Genomic DNA, 22,594 nt, shown 5'->3' with positions numbered 1-22,594 from the left:
CTTGGTTGATGGCTTCGAGGTCCAAGTGCACCCATTAACCGCGATAGCCTCTGGTATGGAGGTCCGTCCGCGGGGTAGTATAGTTACCATGATCGGAATAAGACGCTTCGACTCTATATCCATCTTGGCATGAAGGCGAAGGCGTCGGGCTATGAGCCTAGCTTCCCCGATGCAGCCGAGAAAAATGCCCTTGTATGTACTGCGTACACAGCAGGTCATGTATATATCTTGCGACATACGTATCACGTATGTCGCGTCCCATTACACATCCTCCACGGAAAGGATATATAGGGACTACGCAATATGGTATGAAAAGCATGAACTGTCACGCGGGACTTCGTTCACTGACCCCCACCCCCTCTAGAGGGAAGAGCACAGCATATACTCCGTACTCCGTACCTATCCAAGTCCCTGTGAACAACACGATGATCGAACCGACTTTTTTTCGAGATACATAGCATGCTTCAAGCAGGGGTCCTCCACACATATTGTGTGCCGAGGGCAATATAGCCATTTTAACACTTGCATGAATGCTGCAGTAGTGAGCAAGTTATATGCAGGTTTATAAGCATGAGGGTGAATCCTACGGAGTTCCAATATAGATATATATGTACGGAGTATGCAGAAAACTAACTCGTACCACCGACCGCTTACCGTCTCGGGAACCTCTATACGCTATAGCTTACAAGGCTAACCCTCGAAGGCTACTCTGTACTTTACAGGGCACAGACAAACCCCCTGACAAGATGAAAAGAAACAGACGGCCCGTGCGACGATTTTCTTTACTTTTGTTTCAGCTGTTTACCTTTTATCTCCTCCCGTTGAGCATATAAAAGGAGATCGAGGGTAAATATCTCATCATCGACCCGTCTTAAGCTAAGAGTAGTCCGTACAGCGGGAGAGATACCAGAGAATTGTTCAAGGCCAAGAGGCGAAGGGGGAGGGGGTCCGTCCGTTGATCCCTCTCTGTCGGTAACGGCGATGTGGGAGGTCTTAACAACCATGATATAGCCCCCGTTTTATGCATAGAGTTGTTAGAAGAAAAGCGAGCCCGCTCCGCCGGGAGGCTTGAAGGTAGAGCGTTTCCGTGGAGACACCCCCCATCCGAAGAATGACTAGGGGGGTTGCACCCCTCCCTTTCACGACGGACGATGACGTTTCGCCATCCTGGTCGCTAACAGGGTCGATCAATGCGGATTATATCTTCTTTCGCGCGATATGTTTAACTACGGAGGTCATGGATAAGTGTGGTTGACGGTCGATAGTTGTGAAAATCAGTATGACAATCTCTACTCCGTATGCTGGGGGGCGTTACCGATGGCTTCCCTAGCGCTATAGCCGCAAGCGTAGCCCGTTCGTCCTGTAACAAGGGTTAAATTGATACGCGGGGAGAGGAGGGGGGGAGGCGTCTTTTATCTTGCCGTGTCTTGGGCTAATATCCGTGAAGGTGCTCAAAGACGGGATAGTGAAGCTGTTTGATCGGAGCATGTCCAGGAGCCGTCGAAGAACGTGAACTTGTGACGAAAGTTCGATGTAGAGGTACGGAGTACATACCAGTGATTTGGTTCAGGGGTACTCCATTGAAGAGCCAGAATATGGTCGAACGGAGGCTAGAGAATGGTGATAAGAGGTCGAGATCTTGATCAATTTCATCGTCGTTTCATCTGTTTCCGCGGGGTAGAGAGAGTACGCCGTATACATGAGATATACCTCCTATTCAAGCTTCATGGTGGGGTAGAGACGCGAAACAAAAGGAGACCCCCATTTCGAATTCTGGTGCAAAATATCCGTGTTGATTGCTGAACCGGGATAAGGATGTTTCGACGATCAGGACTATTCCTTGGGATTGCTGAACCAAGGGTCGACGTCTGCATGATTGAGCAGTCAAGCACATGGCGATATTCACAAGGCAGTCAGGTCAGTATCCTGTAGCAGTACGCAAAAGCAATGAGGCCCCGAGGACAAGAAGATAAGGCTGAATGGAGACCAGGAGAGCCTGAGGCCAATGGAGAGTTGGGATTGAGTACGGGCAGGACTTGGAATCTACCACGAGTCGTTACATCATCGGCCGCCCGCCGTCACTCGATATATATAATTAGCCAACCCGCCGTCATGCCCTACCATGTGAGGTGTGAGTGGAACTGGCGGTAACGAGATCAGGAGACCCAAACGCTCTGAACGAGAGGTCAAGGAAGATAGCTCGTTCAGGTATGTTGCCAGATCGCGCCATCTGGAAGTGGTTGGTGATCATAAAACAAATCACATCACGTTAGAGAAACTCTAAGACATCGAAATCATCTGCCCTACATCATGTACTTCTCAGCCTTCCCTGTGGCTGTTGCTGGTACTGCTGCTGGTACTGCTGCTGGTACTGCTTGGTGATTTGATTCTCTGATCGGATAGATAAAAACTAACCTTTGGCCAAAGTGGTTCCGTTTATATTCTGGCGTGCTTGACGGTGGCGGCCGCTGTTCTCATAGGCTGACGCCTCGATGCGCCGAGCAACCTGAGCAGAGGTTAAAAAAGAAACGGTTCTTGGCTGTGGTCATTGATAGGCATCTCGCAACGTAAGAGGTTGATGATCCTGGAGACTGAAATAGCGATTTGGAACTGGTTCTGCTTGTGGTTGGTGCGTTGTGATGGCGACTTTTTCTCTGCGTGGGATGTTGTAGGGGATCACCGTTGCGATGAGGAATATAGATACTTATCTCGTGTTCAAATCGCATTACATTATGGTAATTGCAGAATGCTCCGTCCCCGGTGGAGCAGACATCGCGGAAGATACCCGCGGCCATCAAATCTGATATCTTCACTTTGGGTCGGTCGAGGTGCTGCTTTGAGCACTAGATCAGGACCATGGGCGCACACACTCCATCTCACGGTCATTCAGTAGTCGTGAAGAAGTAAATATATACCCCGTACGTCCTCCGTATATCCGTTCGCAGAAGATCGACCTCCGATGCATCGAAGGGCGCTGCAAAGTAAAGTGCACGACCCCTGCCTATAGTTCACCATTTTATGATAGAAGCGCATAGAAATCCGAGCTCGGGCAAGTTGCCGGAAAAAAAAGTCAAAAGGGCCTCAAACTGCAGGCCCATTTGTTGATATCATATTTAATCAGCACCAAGGTGAAAGGAAAAAAAAAAAAAAAAAAACTAGCTGGATGGCGGGTGCTAAGATGGAGCCATGGGTGGAGTTACCTTGTTAACGAAAGAATTTGATATGTTAGAAGGGATGCGCTAGGAATACCGGACCCGTTCTCCAACGTCACCTTTCTCATGATCACTGCTCCTTCACATGCAGTACCGCGTATCTTTTAAATCGGTGCGCCATGATGCCTGGAACCAGAGCAGGATCGCAGCGAGCACAGGAGAGAGAGAGAGAGAGAGAGACGCGAAAGAGGAAAAAGCAAGTCGGACAGGATGCATGTGGCGTGCTGAACGAGGTACGAAAGCGGTGAAGCTGATGTGCGAGTGCATGGTTGTGCTTTTTCATGCATTCAATTGTCCGCCGTCTGCCTGTCGACTGGTTGGTACAATATCCGTATATCCAACCTCGATACACCACCCAGTACCAGTACCGGACGACCAAGATGGAAGAGGGGCCGTATGTACCAAGTTGATGAGGATGGAGACGATTGCACGAGGCTTGTGGAGATGTAGCCGATGGGTAGGACGGTCATCTCTGTCGAATCCGGATCGTATCCCCCGATAGTCCTCTACTTTCTGTACTCGGTACCATGGACGAGATCTGGGGATAGAAGTAGACGGTAGCCTGTACTTAAAAGCCTCGAGATAACAATGGCTCTTATCGGTTGCGCGTATTGAAGGCGCATCGGCACAATGGATTGTATGCATGTATAAAGGATGCATAACACCCTGTTTGCTGCGGGCAGGCTATATAAGCGAGTCAGCGGCCGACCGTGGACTCTTATCTGAGAGGTTCAAAAGCCAACGAGCCAGCAAGCGTGGCCGGATCGAGCTGCCATTGGATGCTGCAGTTGTGGGCGGCAGTGAAACCGTCGTGACCATGGATGTGCTTAAATCTTCCATGTACCGGGGTGGTCATCAGGGGGAGGCAATCGTCCCATGTTTACGTTATTGTACCGCGATGGCGATGGCAACTGGTCGACGCAGATATCCGCCAGGAAATTGGCTGAATCGTCCATCTCCGGTCTCCTGGATCGAACAGAGCCGCTATCACTGTAGACTGTAGACAGGCGGCCCACTGTGACAAGCTTGGTAGTTGCATTCATGCAAGTTGAGAGAGTCGAGAGAGGAAAAAGCAACGTCTGAATGCACGTATAGGACGACCCATCCGTATCATGAACCGATCTCCCTATACCATGTATACCAGCCAGATCGCAAGCAGGCCGAATCAGCGTCGTATCGACCGTGACAAGCGCCTCTCCATCCCATGCCCGTAGGCAGTAAATTTCGAGGCGCATGCAGGCAGGACGCAGACGGTGACCCCCTTCAGCTGTGTTTTTCCTTCTGCCTCTTGCGCTCTCCCCCCTAGCTCGCCCGGCGCCCCACGGGCTTATCGGGAGGGCGCCCCTAGCCTACAACTGGCTAGGGGCTTTAACTAGGCTTTAACTAGGCTTTAGCTAGGGCTTTAACTAGAGTTCAGCTAAGCCTAGCGCGCTCTTGGGGCGGCCCATGCCTGTCCGCTAGGGGCTGCCCCTGGCTCCCCCCAATGAGAGCGCCGCTGCAGCGCCCACGCCCGTCCCACGATCCCTTCATATTGCGCGCGTTCGCCGACATGCATTTTGCTCTTCCTGTCTCTCAGGACTGACTGTCTTGCTGTCTTGCTATCTTGGTCTCTGGTCTGTCTGGTCTGTCTCTTCTCGTCATCGGTTCGTCGGTTGTCAGTCATCGGTCGTCGTCCTCCTCGTCGTCATCGTCGGATCAGGTAGAATTGGTTGTGTTTATTTTGCGATTCTCTGCCTTTTGCTATTCATCGCCATTTTGCTGCTCATTGCCAGTGCTGCTCATTTCCAGTGCTGCTAATTGCCTGTCCAGTTGCCTATCCAGTGTCAGTGTTGCCTGTCGTCGTCTGGTCTGCAAGCGTGGTTCCTTCACTCCTGGGTTCGTCCCGGTGACCTTAACCTGCACATGAAAACCACCAGCTGGTCACCCTGAACCACCTCGCCACAACACCCTCGTAAACATAACCACCATATATTGTACTCTCCAGCTCCAGCTTCTCCCTTCTTCTCCCTTCTCATTTTATCTCTGCCTGTCCGTGTCTCGTGTGCCTGGCTGGACACTGCTTCTCTACACAGGCCCCTGGGAGTGAAGCAAATATGCCTCTCTACCCTCTCATATCTACGTGAACCACTGGAAGTCCTTCCACTGCTTGACCTGGCTTACGAGGACAGCGTCTAATTCGATAAGATGGAGAAACTAAACACTGAAGATGGCCAGCTCTTCATCAAGGTAACCTCCCCGTTGGCAAACAAACACGTTTTTTTCACTATCTAACGGTCAGCAGAGTCTCGCTAGATTCGTCCGCACGCACGAGAAAGCCCTCGCCAACGCGATGCAGATGAGAAGACAGTCGAGAAGCGTCGACCTGACCTCCTCGCAATCGAACTCGGCCGCCCATGGCTCCTCCGGCCGCGCCTCTGCTGCCTCTACGCTCGCTGCCGCCCTCTCCCTTGGATCGCTGAGCCTGACATCACACAGTGTCCGGCCCGCCAGGCTTACCCTGACCCCCCACCACCTCTTCTACCTCCTCTCCCGCTTCGAGGACCTGTCCGTACCCGTTGGACCGCTGAACATCCGCCTGGAGAATATCAATACCGAATCGTCCTCGGCATATGTGTCGTTTTTGAGTAAACCGCAACGGCCGAGGGGTGCCGGAGGCGCGGGAGGGGACAGAGACTCGATACACTCCGTATCCAGTGTCCGCAGCGTCATGTCTACCATGAGCTCATTTTGGTCCTCCTTTGGCCTTGGATCCAGGGATTCCGTTTCAAAGTCAGACAAGGCCAAGGCAGCCCTGGAAGCTGACCTCAAATACCTATATTCTGCCTTCACCAAGATCCCTTGTTTGAGACTGGCGCCTGACCACAGAGCCAGGTTGATCAGTGGCTACGAGGAGTTCCCGTTTGATACCGCTGTGCCCTTGCACTCCTTTAAGAACCTCAGTGCCCTGGAGATCATCGATGTAGACTTCCGGTCTTTCTTCGGCTGGGACCGTCTGGCCGAGCAGCTGAGATCCCTTACTCTCAAGCGTGCCCAGCTCGAGGACATCGGTGACTTGCTCACTGGCATCGTACTAGATGACATTGATAAGCGCAGACGTAGGTCCTCCAAGTCTCAGCCCTCGCCCGTCCTCGGATGGCCGTCTAACGGCAGCTCAGGTACCCCAGAGCTCGGGAAGTTCATTTCGGCCCCAGGATCCCCCATTGCTGAACCCGTGTTTGGAACCAGTGCCAGTCCCAAGGGAAGCTCGTCCATGCTCAGAGGTGACTCCTCGGAAGGTGGAAGGAGGAAGCATGGCCGTGCCGGAAGCATCTCCCCCAGCCGACCCACGAGCTCAAACAAACCAGGATCCAGCCACCGCCATCACCACCATCACCCACACCCTCGAGGCTCGTCCTCGAAAATGAAGAGATCCGGTTCTGGTAGCTCTGACTCTAGCGAGTCTTCCACCGTTTATCGTGACCGTGGCATCTCTAATATGATGGCTGGCGGTAGCGTCCCATTGAGTCCCTTCAAATGGCGGTTCCTTAGACATCTCAACCTGACGGATAACTCCTTAACAAGTGTTAGTGTAGCTAGCCTCGCGCCAGTAGCCAATACCTTGCACTCCCTAGACCTATCGTGGAATCTCTTTACTGAAGTTCCCGACAGCCTTGCCTCTCTAGTGGCCCTGAGGTCACTAAATCTATCCCACTGTATGATAGATTCCCTACACTCTCTGTCAAGAAGCCCGTTGCCTGCCATCACGTCTCTGAACCTCCGAGGGAACAGACTCCGGTCGATTGCCGGTGTTGAGCGCCTGCTTTCGCTGGAACGTCTCGACCTGAGAGACAATGCCATCACAGACCCGGTTGAGATAGCCCGTCTGACTGCTATTCCGTATATCCGCGAAATCTGGATCTCCGGAAACCCCTTTACCAAATCGCATGCTGGACATCGGGTCACCATCTTTAACTTGTTCCGCCAGACTCCCGGATACCCAGAGGATATCTTCATCGATAATACCGGACCTTCGTACTCGGAGAGGAAGCAGCTTGTGGAGCGAGCTGCAGAACCCGAAGCAGCACCCGTCATTCGAAAGTTTGAACAGGATGTTGCTGATACACAGGCAGATACCAGCGCGACCGCTGTTGATGTCCAGCTGTTATCTCCAGAGACCCATGTTGTAAAGCCTCGTGCTCCAGCAGACGTGGCATCTCCTCGACGCAAGAAACCGCATAGAAAACGAGTTATCAACCTCACCAACGACGCCGAAGCCTCTACCCCTTCGGTGGTAGAGAACAAGCTGCCCGACAACGCCGTGGTAGGCCACCCTGCGTCTGACCCGTTTGTTGATCACCCGAAGCCCAAAGCCAACCATCAGCCAGCGTACGAAGAGCCAGAACCAGTATCCCCGACCACAGTAACCGCGGTACCTCCTGCCCCTGAACCCTTGAAACCAACTGAACCTTTGAAACCAACCGCAACCACCACCACAACAACAACCACCGACGTCGACCCGCCAAAGAACCGAACCCTACTCCCTGCCATCGACGGCATCGACTGGGACGTCAGCGGTGACATTTACCGCCAACGGCTCGAGGCGTTGAAACACGAGGTCGGGACAAACTGGTTAACGGTCCTGGGTGATGATAACTGGGCCAATAGCACGAAGAACATCAACCTCCACTCTCCAACTACCGACTTCCATTCCACCACCAATCCTATCCGGCCTCCGCCCCCGATGGCCCGGACAAGCAGCCAGATCATCGCCACTGGTGGTCCCGCACTTGGCTAATCCAACTCTCACATACCTCATACTTCCCGGTCGAAAAATTCTCAAAATAAAAAAAAGATACTTCATCATTTACGAATCCGGTCATTCACTGTATTAATCTTAATCAAATTGGGAGGCAATACACGTTTATATTCTCGACAGAAAGCCACCTCTTGGAGGTGAAACGAAACCAGGGGACGACCATTTCATACCTATCTATGTACGGTTTATCTTTTCGGATATAGAAAAGGATATTTTATTTTTCTTGAAAGGGAAAGGGGACGAAGAAGACAACGATGAAGAGGAAAAGCACGTTTTGTGTTTTCCGCTCGAAGCCAGTCGAGCGTCGTCTCAGCTGAGACGAGATGGGCAAAGGCCTAATCTATCCTCTCGTTACGGAATATTTGAATGATGCGTCGTTTGTCGTTATTGCTGTTCTTTGTTTACATATTGCGTTATTGTTTTGCTGCCCGTTCTGCCTGTTTATATCTTATACCACTTTGTGCTTTTTCGTTTTCCCCGTTTTCTCGGATGCATGCTTATGGGTTCTTTCTTACGGAGTTATCTGGATATCTTTCACCAAGACTGAGACCGAGATTGCGTGTTCTTGATTTCTCTTACATATTATTTTTTGCCTGATCTTCTCACCCTCTCCCCTTCTGCCGTTCCGCTAATACCTCTCATCTCTCTGCTGCTGCTGCCTTGTTTTTTGCGCTTCCCTTCTGCACTAATGAACAAGCTGTGAGCTGCCTACAGTCGGGTATGTCGGAGGAGGTATACCGAATATCCCTAGATATCCACCTTAGACCGATTGTACTATATTGGGTGGCATGTTTTTGATCTTTTTCGATCTTTTTCGATTTTTTTTGATCTTTTCTCCTTTGGTTTGGCGTTTGCATAGCGTGGTTCTTGCGTTTTTTTTCTTATTTCTGCTTGCTTTTGTTAGTTCGATTTGGCTGGTTATGCTTCCGGATGGGTTAAGGTACACCAAAATTTATTGTTCTGTTCGTTGATCAGCACGTCCCTCTATGACTAAAGTAATCCTCTATCGCAAGACTAAAATGTCGTAGATATCGTAGATAATATCGTATATTGTATATTGTATCGTGATGTTATGTTATGGTTATGGTTGAGCGAGATGGCCCTAGCTTGCCGCCAACCCCAAACCGGCCTTGTCCACCACCTCCATCTCATCCTCCATCCTCCGCCTCCATCTCGAGCATCAACATCGACATCTCCAGCTCGCCCGCCAGCCCAGCGCTCGCATCACCAGCCTGTCTGCACCGAGAACTACGCTCCCGCTTGCATCCAGATCTCCTGCCCGCTTATCAAACCCTCTCCGTCACGCCACTCGTCCGTTGCGCGTTGCTGAAACGAAAATTTTCCACTCTCGCATCAACACTGCAGGGGAGCCACAACAACGCCCTGGATACACCACGATAGCGACGGGAAAGACTTGCTGACCTCTCATCGTACACTGCCCTGGTTCGTGCCGGACGCTCTATTCACCACCACACTCTTTCCTTCCGCCCTATCCAGACTCAAGCGGGTGCTCGCAGCTGGGCTCTAACTCTTGTGCTGTGCCGCAGAATTCACTCGTCAGGCGCCGGTGTCGAGTCCCTTGCCCCGTCACTAGAAAACGGGCCAAACGGTGAACTACGATCAGGAAACACTGGTTTTGACTGCTTCTTCTTTTTTTGCTGGTTCAGAGAATCTGCTTCTTCGGCCATCAGGGCCTTTTTTCCCTTTTAATCTCCGTCATTATACTGGCGGCAGCCTTCTTTCGTTGTTCTCCTTACGTTTCAAGACCTGTAAGTTGTCCTGTCATCGCACCATCCACCCTTGATATGCACCATCGCGTAAACTGATATTCTGATGGCTGTCTTGTTTTGATCTGACCGGATGTGCTAATTATTATTAATCATGGCTTAGGATTGCACTTGAGGAGAGAGGCAACAGATACGCCGATAATACTCCCCACCCACGCGCCCCATCCCGCCATCCTCTCCCTATAGATTACGCCTAACGACGCGACCTGACCATCTATCGTTCTCTACCCTCCTAGGAGGTCTCGTCCTAACGCTTTTTTTTCTTCTCCTTCTTCCCTTCTCCCCTTCTTCTGGTAGCCACTACACACCATGGCAGACCAGAATGAGATCGACTTGGATTCGATCATCGATAGACTGCTGGAGGTGAGGGGTAGCCGTCCCGGCAAGCAGGTTCAACTACTTGAGTCGGAGATTCGCCATCTTTGCACCAAAGCCAGAGAGATCTTCATCTCGCAGCCCATACTCTTGGAGCTGGAAGCCCCAATCAAGGTACGATACTCCTCTCGCCCATCCATACTCAACTAATTATCGGCGCAACATAGATATGCGGTGATATCCACGGGCAATACTACGATCTTTTGCGCCTGTTCGAGTACGGCGGATTCCCACCTGAAGCCAACTATCTCTTCCTTGGTGACTACGTAGACCGAGGAAAGCAGTCTCTCGAGACCATCTGCCTGCTCCTCGCATACAAGATCAAGTACCCAGAGAACTTCTTCGTCCTCCGCGGTAACCACGAGTGCGCCTCCATCAACCGTATCTACGGCTTCTACGACGAGTGCAAGAGAAGATATAACATCAAGCTGTGGAAGACCTTTACCGATTGCTTCAACTGTCTCCCAATCGCCGCCATTATCGATGAGAAGATCTTCACCATGCACGGTGGTCTTAGTCCCGATCTCAACTCCATGGAACAGATCCGCCGTGTCATGCGCCCTACAGATGTAAGTCAGCTTCCTATTTTGTGTGGCGAACGAGCTGATCTGCATTGGCCGCTCGAAGGCCCCTACTTCTTATCCCCTGTCTTGTTCCCTCCCCACTATTCATCATAAAAAGTGCAAAAGATTTTGTGGCGTCAGTATGAACTGTCGACGATTGACCCTGCTGATCTATCTAGATCCCCGACTGCGGTCTCCTCTGCGATCTCCTCTGGTCTGATCCTGACAAGGACATCACCGGCTGGAGCGAAAACGATCGAGGTGTATCCTTTACATTCGGCCCCGACGTGGTCTCGCGGTTCTTGCAGAAACATGACATGGACCTGATCTGTCGAGCACATCAAGTAGTCGAGGATGGCTATGAATTTTTCTCAAAGCGGCAGTTGGTCACGCTTTTCAGCGCACCCAACTACTGCGGAGAATTTGACAACGCCGGAGCTATGATGAGTGTAGACGAGAGCCTTCTCTGTTCGTTCCAGGTACGTTTTCCCCCGTTATCCTAATGCACTCAAAAAATACAGCTTCTCTAACTCCTTGTCGCATCGATAGATCCTGAAACCAGCCGAAAAGAAACAAAAGTACGTCTACGGAGGCATGGCGCCTGGCAGACCCATCACTCCTCCAAGGAAGCAGAAGAAAAAGTAAAAGAAATCATACGAGCTTTCCCTCATATAGCAGGTTCGGGCGGAGATAATACGCGCTACCACATACCATTACCACCACCACTACAACTACATTCTCAATAAACAATCCATGCATATCCGTATATGTACACCCAGTCAACAAACCCGCATGCGAGCATCCAACCCTAATTTCGCATCCCATTGATTGTCAAAATATACGCCGTCGACCCCCCTCCCGCTTCCGAACGCGCTAGAACGAGACCAGCCGAAACCACACCAGAGCCGATCCGCTTTTTGCAATATATCTTCGTGTACGATTGTATGAAGCGCTGCAGTGAACCGAACTACTTAACTGACTGCTACCAATTCTCCTTACATCTGTTTCCTCGGTGACAATAACGAGATCTCGTTCTCGAGACCACAAGGAGCGGTAGCATCCGGCCCAGTAAATTAGTAGCTAGTAGCGTGGATAATTCACTTCTTTCTTGCCGCTTCTTGCGTTTCCAACTCCTTTGGTTTCCCGCCCGCTATTTTCCACACGCCTTTGCCCCCCCTTTTGTGGTCTTTTATTTCCTTGTCTGTCATTTTCCTTCTTTAAACGACGTATTTATTTACCCCCGCCTTTTCCTCTTTTTACATTTTGTCATATTGGAGGAAAAGTCGGGTGTTTACACCTTTTTTGTATCTCTTTGTCTTTCTATATTTTATTTTATGCTGTTTATGTGTGTGTGTGTTGTAGTTTTTTTCTCTATCTTACATGCGTCGACTGGTTGATTGACTGAATAATAACAAACTATTTCACTCGCCAACCAATGCGTCTTGTCTTAGCGATTAGACCGGAGTAGGTTGAATATCTAATTAGTATTCTGTTGATTTTTGATAAGTAGCATATTGACTTGCTTGACATAGTCCATATTGCAATCATCTTTCAAGAGGAAACGTTTGGGTCACTGCCCAGGCCGTGTATACTGTATAGAAAAGAGAGCCAACCTTATTTCTTTAAACAGCGGAAGAAAATTGGAAGTAGAGAAGAAAGAAGAGAGGAAAGATCATCAAACTAAGCTATGATTTGCTGGATGTATTCATGATAAAGAAAATTAATTAAAAGACACAGGGGGTGGAAGGGAGCGGAAGGCAGAGGGAGAGAGGTGGGTTGATAGATAGCTCTATCAGCCTATTCTTCATCATGCCCGTGTTATTGGCGTGGCGTGAATGTGAAGAGGTACATGCATCGACGTTTCATTTCCATTTTAGATAAGACAGTGGAAGGACGGTTGGTTTAGACGTATTGAGACATCCATCGGATACCCTCGCCGTAACCTGCCGGAGTAGAGATGGTCAGTATAAGAAACACGCCGTAGGCTTTCAGGAATAGTTGCGGTGAATCAGGCATCACTCACCCTGTCTCATAACAACACTGCACATAAACAGCTCGATGGGCCTAATTCCCTCCAACGGCACCTTGCCCTTACCAGTAGTCTGGTAAAGACCCAAAGCAGATCTCAACTGGTCCTCAGAGACGGCTGAAGGGTGATCGATCTTGTTACCGAGGACGAGGAAAGGAACTTTAGCCAGATCTTCCATGTTGAGAAGAGCGTCAAGCTCGGCTTTGGCTTCGGGGAAGCGTTCGACGTCCATCGAGTCGATCAGGAAGACGATACCGTTGACTTCGGGGAAGTAGTCCCTCCACAAACGACGGGCTTGCAAATGGCCACCCAAGTCGAAGGTGGTGAATCTGTTGTTACCGATGGCTAGTTCCTCGGAGGCTATTCGCAGTGTGGGGTCAGCCGTGGTATTCCAGTAGTAGATGTCTATCCTAGCGGTCCACTAGATGGCGGGGAACTTGGAGATATAACTCTTGGAGGTACGTACTTGGATGCGAGGTAGGTTGCATAAGAGCAACTCGATCATTCTATATCCATCGTTAGGAACGCTCGGTCCGTAAAGGGGTATAAGTCCCTGCGAAACGACTTACCTTCAACATATGCAGGAGTGTAGTTTTACCGGCATTATCGAGACCGAGGAAGAGTAGTTTGGCATGCTTGTTAAGAAGGCCAAGGTTGGCAAGGATATCATAAACTAGTAGTAATAAAAAAAAGGCCCGTCAGTCTACTTATTCGGAGTTGATAGATATCTCGCCGTGCGCTTTTTGTCACTGGCCACCACGCTGGAACAGGCGGAGACCGGAAACAACACAGGACAGCAACGGCCATACTCAAAGAGATAGACAGGGTACATACACCAGTTAATAATCCACATGGCGGGCAATAGAGAGCTCTCTCAGAATAGGTTGAGGTATGATGATATATGGTCTTTGTGTGCGTCCGGGAGCGAGCAGAGGCAACAAAGGAAAAAAACGAAGCTCTGGGAGACGTAGCTGAGTAGGAACAGCTGAGTCAACAGTCTGGTCGAGACAGCAGTGAACTGTCAGGTCGAGTGATGTGTATGCTAGATGCGATATGATATGCGATGATGCCCAGTGAAGAAGCGCAAAGCTGCAGGCAAGTTGGAGGTTTCGATGCTCCGGCCCATGTGTTCTTCCCGGCGGTCACGTGAGGACACTTTTACGCGCTCAACAAAAGGACCAGACGAAGGATGAAGGATGGAAGATGGAAGAAGATGATGGTTTACTTTGTTCATTCAGTCATTATCATAGCATAGATGTAGTAGAAAAACGACCCTCCGCCCAGTCTAGTGAAATGCAATTTAAACAGAGGGCCAACACCGGCTGGGAGGACTGACTCCAGGCTCTCCGTACAATGAGTGAAAGGGGGCAGCTAAAGGACATGCGTATGTATATACAGCAGAAGGTAAGAGAGAGAGATAGAGAGATGGAGAGAGAGGAAGATAAATGGAATAGTTAGAATTAAAAACATAAAAAATCGACATGGAAAATAATAGAAAGAATGGAGACAAAAATAAAAATAACAATGCAAGCTGAGCAGTCAGTCAGGATATCATGAAGCTGTAAGTCACTGCGATCTGTGCAAATAATCAAGCATCCAGCTCGAAAAAGGGAGAAAATATCAAAGTAAAAATGTCAAATCTGTCGTCGAATGAGGGGGAAAGAAAGGAAACATTCTCAGCTTTTAGTTGGTCGTTCATGGTTCGTTGGTCATGTCGTCCCGTCACATTCCATCCCATGCTCCTGCAAAAGGATCAAATAGAAAGGACGAGCTTCGGTCCGTTTCCACCCATACCAACGCCCATACCGACGCCGTACGCCCTGAACCTCTCAGCAACCTCGAGACCAAGCTCTTTCATCCTCTCTGCGCCTCGTCCAGGAACTATCTTGTCACGATTAAGGTTTTGTTCTTTTGCGGCACGTCGACAATGCTGACGCCAGAACTTCTCTTTACGCTTTTGTCGTTTCTTTTCTAGGCCAGCGACGATGTCGATGGGTCCGCGGGTATGTGTTGGGTTTGGTTTGCTTTTTGTGGATGATTTGGGACAGGGGGAAGGGGAAGGGGAGCGGGAAGTGCGTTTGTAGATGCTGTGGGATGTATAGGCGCGGGCGAAGAAGGGGTTAGGGGTTCGTGGAAGGGAAGAAGTGCGGGTGCGGTTTGGCCGTTCAGCGAGGGCGATGGTTATCATCTTTGCGCTGGGACCGGCACCTGTCATGTTGGGAGGGTGGATGAGGGATGTCCGGCGAGATGGAGGAGGGGAGCGAAGACGGCCAGGTGGCGGTGGTGAGCGGAGGCGACGTGGAGAGTGCCCGAATAGTCTGCGAGGGGAGTGTGGTGCAGCATTTGGCGCCTTATCGATGTTGGTTCGACTGGAGCGTCGGCCGCGCGGTGGCTCGACGTGGGCGTCGACATCGCTGGCTTGTTGCTTGCGAGGAGCGGTTGGCTTGGCGGACACGTCGTCCTCGTCGGCATCTTCGTCATCCTCGTCTTCGGGGTCGGAGGTCGGGAAGCTGGGGTCGATATCCTGGGGAATCGGGATGTGTTTCTGTCTGCGGCGCTCTTCCATGTGAGAAATGTAGGCTACTTCGATGGAGCGATCCTCGTCTATGGTTCCGCAGACGAAGTCGGTGCTATCTGGGAGACTAGGGGCGGTGGACTTTGGCTTCTTCTCCTTGGTCACGGCACGCTTTGGTTTTGGGGTGACTTCTTCAAATGGTCCTGGACTGGTGAGGGATTCAATGGAGTTGTGGGAGTCTCTCCATTTCATCGGCGGTGGCATAGCGGTGTCGGAGTGTGAGGTAGCTGCAGTTGTAATAGGAGTCCAGAACGCGTAGTCCGACTCTCCATCGTCATCGGAAGAAGCAAATCCAGCCTCGTTATCAGATTCATTCCCGTCATCCGAAAAGTCCTGAGTTTCATCATCGTCGTCGTCGTCGTCGTCATCCTCATCCTCGTCATCATCGTCATCCTCATTGTTTTCATCTTCATCTTCATCGTCATCCTCATCGTCATCGTTCGCTGCCTGTTCTGCCTCCTCCTGGGCTTCCGCTTCAACTTCCTCGCCCAGCTTGCGGATAACGTTCTCCTTTCGCATACAGTCAGCCAAGGTCATCTTCTGTTTGTAGTCCGACGACTCGTTTAGCCAATCTTCATCTTCCAGCGAGCTACCAAATTCCTGGAATCGCGTGGCGTCTGACAACTCGAACTTGCCTAGACCTGTCACCTTTAACGAGCCAGTCGTCCCGTCTGCGGGGCCGATAGGAGTGGATACTGGCGTCTGCGATAGTTGCAGCGATCGGGCCTGGTGCCTGGACTGCAGACACCTTGGGGCTGGTGATCGGCTTCCTCGAATACCAGCAGATGGCCTGCGCGGTGTATGTCGATCGTTCTTAACATCAACGTCGATATCTCGTGGTCTGGCAGGACAGGCAAACTTGATGGTCGACTTGCGCTTAGGAGGCTCTCTGGCCACGGGATCACTCTGGGTGTGTTCAATTGCATCGACCTTGCTGGCACAGGCGAAGGTGATGCATCGTTTCCGACCCAAGTTCGCTTCGAGTTTCAGCTCGTGCTCGTCCACGGGGGAGACGGGTTTGGAGGCAGGTTCGGCGCCGAGCCAAGGTGGACGGGTGAACTGTGTTGGCGGTGGAGGAGATGGCGTGGTCGATCGAGGTGGAGTGGTCAATTCACCGTCGCTGGTGAGTTCTGCAGTTGACGGCCCACTGTGGTTAGAATTAATAGAGAAAGCCGGGACGCTTCTCCAGGTGATGGTAGACGAAGCAGGACGGTCGGTAGGAGAGAGCTCGGGGCTGCTCAGAAGAGCACGGGTAAGGAGAGATTCCTTATTGGGCTTGAGTTTCGAGTTGACATTGTTGTTGCTGGTTGGTGGGTGTTGATGAACTGCGGTGCCTCTGGCCCGATACCCAGGAGGCTCATCACACTCTGCGGCGGCCTCGTCCTCGTCCGTGGGCGCCATGTTCGGCGTCTGTGAGATGATAGGCATGATTTGGGGAGAACGAATTCAAAAGCAAAAAGCCAACGTAGACAAAAAAAAAATTTTGTTGTTGATATCGTAGTGGAAAGTCGGTGTAAGTGAAAATCTGGGAGTATCTTTTTTTTTATCTTTACCGGCGGCGATCAGTCAAAGGCTGCGAGACGCAAAATGTCCATCAGGACAAACGTAGTGTCATAACATAACCACCATGATGGAAAGTGTAGGTGTCCGGACAGTGGATGATGCTGAAGGGACTTTGATGGTTGATTGCACGCCAAGCGGGCACTGCCGCTGGAGCTGACGCAGAAGTGAAGCTGACGCCCGACGATGCGAGGCTCCCTGGCTGTCTGGTCTCTGTTTATGTCGGTGGTGATACAGGGGAGGCTGTCGAGTATGATGTTGGCAGGGAGTGTCGATGTCGATGTTGGTGTCGATGTTGGTATCGATGTAGGGTTCAGGAAGGCCGGGGTGAGCTGCCGGCTTAAGTAGAGGCGAGCAGAAGAAGCAAGGAGGGCGGCAAGCCGACGTCTTCTTCCTGAGATGCCGACGCTCGAGTTGAGATGGGAGCCAGTCGAGAGATGGAGATGGAGATGCGATGCAGGTCGGTGGTGGTGGCCGTCGTTATGTTCGAGTGCGAGAAAAAGAAAAAAGTCGCGGAGGGAGCGAGAGATCCCGAGAAGGTTAGCGGCGCGCCTTGCCTCTTTGGGCGATCTCTCTAGATACCGATATTACTACAATACTACAATACTACTACGACGACGACGACGACGATGATGATACTACAATCTACGCGATGATATACGACGATACTACGACTGATATAGATGACAGTGATGACGATAAATGATGAGATGACAGTGAGAAATGAGAAGATGAGATGACAGTGATATACGAGACGATCAGGCCGTGCAGTCCTGGCGACCACGCAGCAGTCGAGCAATTCCCCGTCGCTCTCTCGTTCGCTTAGAAAACTGGAGACGGCACGATGACGATGAGATGGCCGTTCTGGACGGCGGAGATGGTCGACATGGTTGCCGGGGCTTGCTGTGAGCCCTTCCGGTTGGGAAGCTTGATCCCTACGCTGCTCCATCGGTCGGCAAGGGGCCCTGCTGCATCTCTGCTCCCTGGTCAGCGGTCGACTCGCACATCTGGCTGAGGAATCACGCTTGGCCTCTCTGTTTGGCCTCTCTGTTTGATGGCTGCTTGGCTGTCGTCTACAGTTTGATGTGCTCTTGGCCGTCTTGTCAGTTTGATGTGCTGCTTGGCCGTCTTTTCGGTTTGACGCTTGTCTGGCTACCATGTGGAACCACGAGAACGCCTGCGATTACTATGTCTGCGCTATAACTATGGAGCAAGAATGCGATGCGATGGTGCGGGGTGTTACATCTCACTAGCTGGCGGAAGACAGACTGAGAAACCGGACGACGCCCATTAGCTGGTATGCTCTCTACGCTAGTGTCCGTACAGCAGTTATATCCGAACTCATCGCGACGGAAAGGGGGGAAAAGGAAAGAAGAAGAAGGCGAATAAGAAAGGGTGAAGCCGTCGCGTTGCTTTTGAAACGCGGCTCGTCCTGCTTGTACACTTACCGCCTCGTCCTGCCATGGCGTCGTAAGTATGGAGTATACTTCTGGAAAATACCAAGCAAACGTCGCCATCATATAACCATCGTCCTCTCCCTCTCTCGAAGAGCATCTTCTCGACGTCAATGCGCATGGTCTCCTGCAGCTCAACTCTGCCGATCGACGCCAGCCAGTTTCATTTTTCTCCTGCCGATATTACTGGGCCAGCATCCTGCCATGACTGTCACGTGTAGGTCTCAGCTTGCCCTGCATCGATCACAGCAGAGGAAGCAATTTCCAGATCAACATCAAGGCCAAGGCTGTGATGCATTCTAGCGCTTCGCTTGGCTGAGCATTTTGCTCTCTTGACTCACTTGGAGTGCGTATGATGGCAATTGATGACAGGATGCGATGTAACAAATGCCGAATCCTTAATGACGGACACACACCCGAAGAAAAAGAACAATAGAACAAAAGAACAAAAATAGGAACAGCAAAAAGGAACAGAAAAAAGAACAAAAGAGAGGAGACTACGTTCGTTTCTCACGGCAGTGGTTACCGTTTGACAGCCAAACACATGCAAAGTAATAAAGATTAAACCATGCCACACCGCATTTCAGTGTCTACATATATACATAGGTTAAAGGAAGTATACTCCGGATACTCCATGCCCGCAACTCGTGGAAATTAATAAATTACGCTCCCCCCCCCATACCTTAATGAACAAAAACGAAACAAATTCTCCAAACCTTCCCATACTCCATATCCACACCTAGAAGCCCATAGATTAACACCACCCAAGACAACCGTTCAATCATATGAACCCAGCGCCTCTGGATCAAGCATCGCTAGTTCCCCGCAATCCCACGCTAGATTCTTTTTTTAAATGGAGCGGATGGTGGATGCTAGGTTCCGCGATCTCTAGCACTCTCCTGTCATGCCAGGTCTGGTGCTGGTGGCAAGCTTATGACGCCATGCGCGTTGGATCAACACCGCTGCCCGACCGTATTTAGATGCCGAGAGGAGTCGGGAACTCAGAAACGCGAGGGCTGCGATGTTGGACTCCTGATGGAGAATATGAGCGCGCGATGTGAGTGACCGTGCTGGTGATGGCGATGGCGATGTTGATCGCGGGGCAAGAAGGGAGACTACCCGTCGACATGGTTAGCGCTCCATACACCAACGAAATAGAGTAGAGGATATAAAAAAAAGGGGTAAAAAGGAAAAATAAGGGACAGGAACGTACCAAATTGACTACTGCAGCCGAGGGAGAGCAGACGCTGATTCAAGGCTGATTTATCGCCAGTCACACTTGCTGTTGTCGTCGTTATCGATGATGGAGACGGTGGTGATGTCGTCCTATCAGCCTTGACACGGACAAGGCGAATGAAGTATTCATACTCGTCGATGATGCTTGCGAATACCCGTCCATCGGCAAGGCTTGTGGTCAGATTCGAAACCTCCAACCCTTTCAATCTTGCCAGGCATGATGCCCAACGGTGGAGTAGAGATGAATAGTATGCCGTCATGCCTATCGTGTCCCTTTGCTCATGGCTGGTAGGATAGTCATTCAACCTCTTGTCGAGTCTAGGAATCTGCTTCTCCAGCCGGACAATCTCCTTTTTGAGATCATCCCAGTCGACCAGAGCTGATAACCCCCATTTACCAATAATCGCCCAAAGCAGGGCTATGGTCTTCTCTCGATACCCGTCCACGATATCCTCGGGCTTAATACCACTTATAATAGCACCAATACTAGGAATGTCATTCGCCAGTGCAGTCAATGAGACTTGCACGTTGTGGACCTTCGTTGCCCGGCTTATACATGGCACCTTTAGCTGTCGTGATAGCGGACGTGTTTCTTCTCCGCTACCTTGATTCTTGTCTGGGGATTGCTCGAGCAGGAGCAACTCGGTCAACCGTGCGAGAATAATGCCGTCTCTAATATCCACCGCAATGTTGCCGATCTGGTAGTTATATTCCGCCAACGGATGCTGCTGATACTCCACGAAGCATTCTAAACGAGTAAGGGGCCGAGTAAAGTCCCCCTGGGGGTGATGGAGCAGCGGCCCCAGAGCCCGCAGTACTGCTGCTGACGATTTGTAGGCCGAACCTGGTTTGAAAAGAAGGCGCGGTAGTGCCGTCTCGGGCGCCATCCTTGCCTTGTCCAGAAGAACAATCATCATTATACTCCGAAGGGCGGTTCTGCAGTCCCCCTTGCTCGCCGCACTACCTTCACCGGCCTTACTGGAAACAGCTGAGTCCATATCCTCATTCCTAATCAACATGGCCTCTAGGAACGACGCGACAGCTCGCTTACGCCCCTTTTCTGCCGAGCCAACAGACAATCTTCGTGCCGGCGATCCATCCCCTTCGTGAATATCAGGGCCTATCCGTCTCCCGATAACGGTCTCTGCCGCTGCCTGAAGAGCAGAGATATCATATGTATCCATCCAGAATTTCATGAACTTACGACGTAGGCCCACGTCAGTCTTCAGCCGGCTGCCCCGACCGTTAGACTCATTAGTGACCCGCAATTCTCCATGGAGAAGGGATACCTGCACACGTTTATGGAGTAGCGAGAAGCACGGGTCTTGATATACATCGAGCAGTTGGTTGTTGAGGCGATCTTGGTTCAGTGTATTTGATGGCTCATTGATCGCGGCAAAAAGGGTGTTGGCAAGCTGTGTAATGACAACTTCCTGGTGGGAAAGCCAGTTCTCCTCGTACATCGAAGGGTCAGCGATATCCTCGGTAAGGACTGGGTACTTTTCGTCTATTTTTGCACTTGACAGGCGAGAAAGTATTAATTCCGAAGGCAGTTTTGTCTTCAAACCCGGCTTCGGTGATGTATTTGGCCTCGGGGAGAGCGGTTTAGCTTTCTCTTTTGTCGGCCCATTTTGCTGAAACCAAGTAGACTTGGTCTGCTGTGCTGTAGGGGAAAGCCTAGGTCTCGGTTTGTCTGCAAGGGTAGACCCCTTAGCATATGAGGGCCTCGGTGTTGATGGCTTCGGTGAACAGGCTGCTTTCTGCTTTGGCGACGGATATCTGGATTGAGGGCTATTCACAGATAGAGCTCTCATGGGCTGAGGAGAAGCTTCCATCTTGACACTTTCCTTCTTTTTCATAACACCAGCATTGCTTCTAACCAGCTGGCCTGGAGGCACGTTTTCCTTTCCGGTACTCTTCCCCATCACGTCAAGCTTGGTCGATAGCTCTTGTACAACTCTCTTTGGGCTCTCTAAGGGTTGTCTCTTGTGTCGAGGAGTCGGGGACTTGTGTTGTTTCCGTTTCTTAGCAATCTGCGCTTCGATATACCCGATTTCCTGACAAGCTAAATCTTGAGTATCTAGAGGGCTGAATGCACCCATAAAAACGGTAGCCATTGTGGTATCGTCTGGCGGAATATATATTGTATTCCGTCGTTTGTCCCTTTTCAGGGAATCTGCCTTCTCTGGCTTCTGTTCTGCGGCAGGTTTCTGCGCAATAGGCGGCGATTTCCTTTCAGCGGACTTTGCCTGCACCCTCTTCTCTTTAATTTGGTTTGTCTGCTTCTTCTCAGGCAATTTGGGTGATAAGTTCCCTCCGAATGTCGCTCTAACTGGCCGTGGAAGTCTCTGTGCTGGTTGTGAGAACATCGAGGATCCCTTGCATAGTGGTTTTCGTCCGGCAAGCCCATTGCCAGGACCCCCAGCATCTTCATGTATCTTAAACGTGGCAGCTCTTTTCACTCGACGCGGTTTCTCCCTTGCGAGCGAGTTTAATGAGCCGAGCTCGTTTGTGAAATCGATAGCCGCCGTATCGTCGTCGTAGGAGTCGAGTATGTCCTCGAAGATGGGAATTTTGCCATCATCCCGGCTCCAGGTGACCGGACAGGGAGTAGCATCGAGGAATTTGTAGGCCATGGCGTTTATATCTGATATCTGTAGAACCAGGAGGTTTCTATAGTTCCTTATTGGGTTGGCATCGGCGGGTTTAGTTATCATCCAACCTTGAAATTGCGTGCCAGCACAGCGTCACAGCGTGGATATATCTTCTGCAATCAATCAGCCACTCTGATAATCAGTATTCTGTACTCTTGTTAACGTGAAGAGCGGTGCTTGTTTACCGGCGCGTCTCCAAGGGCAACGAAGACGCCCTAGCCTGCTTAGTCAGGCTCTCACTCCTTCTTGCCCCTCCGCCCTTGCAGCTGTCAACGTCGAGCTTGCATCAACTCAGGGCTCAAGGTCATGAGCCCTCGGTTTGTCGGGCATGTTCCTCCAAACCCTTCGCCGCGA

General features: G+C 50.9%; 5 protein-coding genes across 5 annotated transcripts; 2 read left to right on the top strand and 3 right to left on the bottom strand.

Moving 5' to 3' along the window:
* Positions 1 to 5,396: 5,396 nt before the first annotated feature.
* On the top strand, positions 5,397 to 7,986 carry GIQ15_06050 (leucine Rich Repeat domain-containing protein; the record flags this gene model as incomplete). Its single annotated transcript, XM_033553467.1, has 2 exons — positions 5,397 to 5,438; positions 5,494 to 7,986. The coding sequence occupies 2 exons, from the start codon at positions 5,397 to 5,399 to the stop codon at positions 7,984 to 7,986; spliced, it is 2,535 nt and encodes an 844-aa protein (XP_033404611.1).
* A 2,117-nt stretch (positions 7,987 to 10,103) lies between these two features.
* GIQ15_06049 (serine/threonine-protein phosphatase PP1) lies at positions 10,104 to 11,377 on the top strand (the record flags this gene model as incomplete). Its single annotated transcript, XM_033553466.1, has 4 exons — positions 10,104 to 10,283; positions 10,337 to 10,738; positions 10,912 to 11,211; positions 11,282 to 11,377. The coding sequence occupies 4 exons, from the start codon at positions 10,104 to 10,106 to the stop codon at positions 11,375 to 11,377; spliced, it is 978 nt and encodes a 325-aa protein (XP_033404610.1).
* Positions 11,378 to 12,634: 1,257 nt separating this feature from the next.
* GIQ15_06048 (small GTP-binding protein) lies at positions 12,635 to 13,614 on the bottom strand (the record flags this gene model as incomplete). Its single annotated transcript, XM_033553465.1, has 5 exons — positions 12,635 to 12,675; positions 12,756 to 13,166; positions 13,228 to 13,267; positions 13,331 to 13,434; positions 13,596 to 13,614. The coding sequence occupies 5 exons, from the start codon at positions 13,612 to 13,614 to the stop codon at positions 12,635 to 12,637; spliced, it is 615 nt and encodes a 204-aa protein (XP_033404609.1).
* Positions 13,615 to 14,514: 900 nt separating this feature from the next.
* On the bottom strand, positions 14,515 to 16,764 carry GIQ15_06047 (uncharacterized protein; the record flags this gene model as incomplete). Its single annotated transcript, XM_033553464.1, has 2 exons — positions 14,515 to 15,563; positions 15,858 to 16,764. 2 exons carry the CDS (start codon positions 16,762 to 16,764, stop codon positions 14,515 to 14,517), a joined length of 1,956 nt encoding a protein of 651 aa, XP_033404608.1.
* A 2,474-nt stretch (positions 16,765 to 19,238) lies between these two features.
* GIQ15_06046 (uncharacterized protein) lies at positions 19,239 to 22,222 on the bottom strand (the record flags this gene model as incomplete). The annotated part of the gene is made up of 2 exons (XM_033553463.1): positions 19,239 to 19,465; positions 19,564 to 22,222. 2 exons carry the CDS (start codon positions 22,220 to 22,222, stop codon positions 19,239 to 19,241), a joined length of 2,886 nt encoding a protein of 961 aa, XP_033404607.1.
* Between the last annotated feature and the right edge of the window lie 372 nt (positions 22,223 to 22,594).

The sequence above is a fragment of the Arthroderma uncinatum genome, assembly GCF_011692745.1.
Source record: "Arthroderma uncinatum strain CBS 119779 chromosome Unknown scaffold4, whole genome shotgun sequence".
In the NCBI taxonomy this organism is placed as follows: Eukaryota; Fungi; Ascomycota; class Eurotiomycetes; order Onygenales; family Arthrodermataceae; genus Arthroderma; species Arthroderma uncinatum.
The sequence above is the reverse complement of the archived record's forward strand: the minus strand, read 5'-3'. Positions and strand labels throughout refer to the sequence as shown.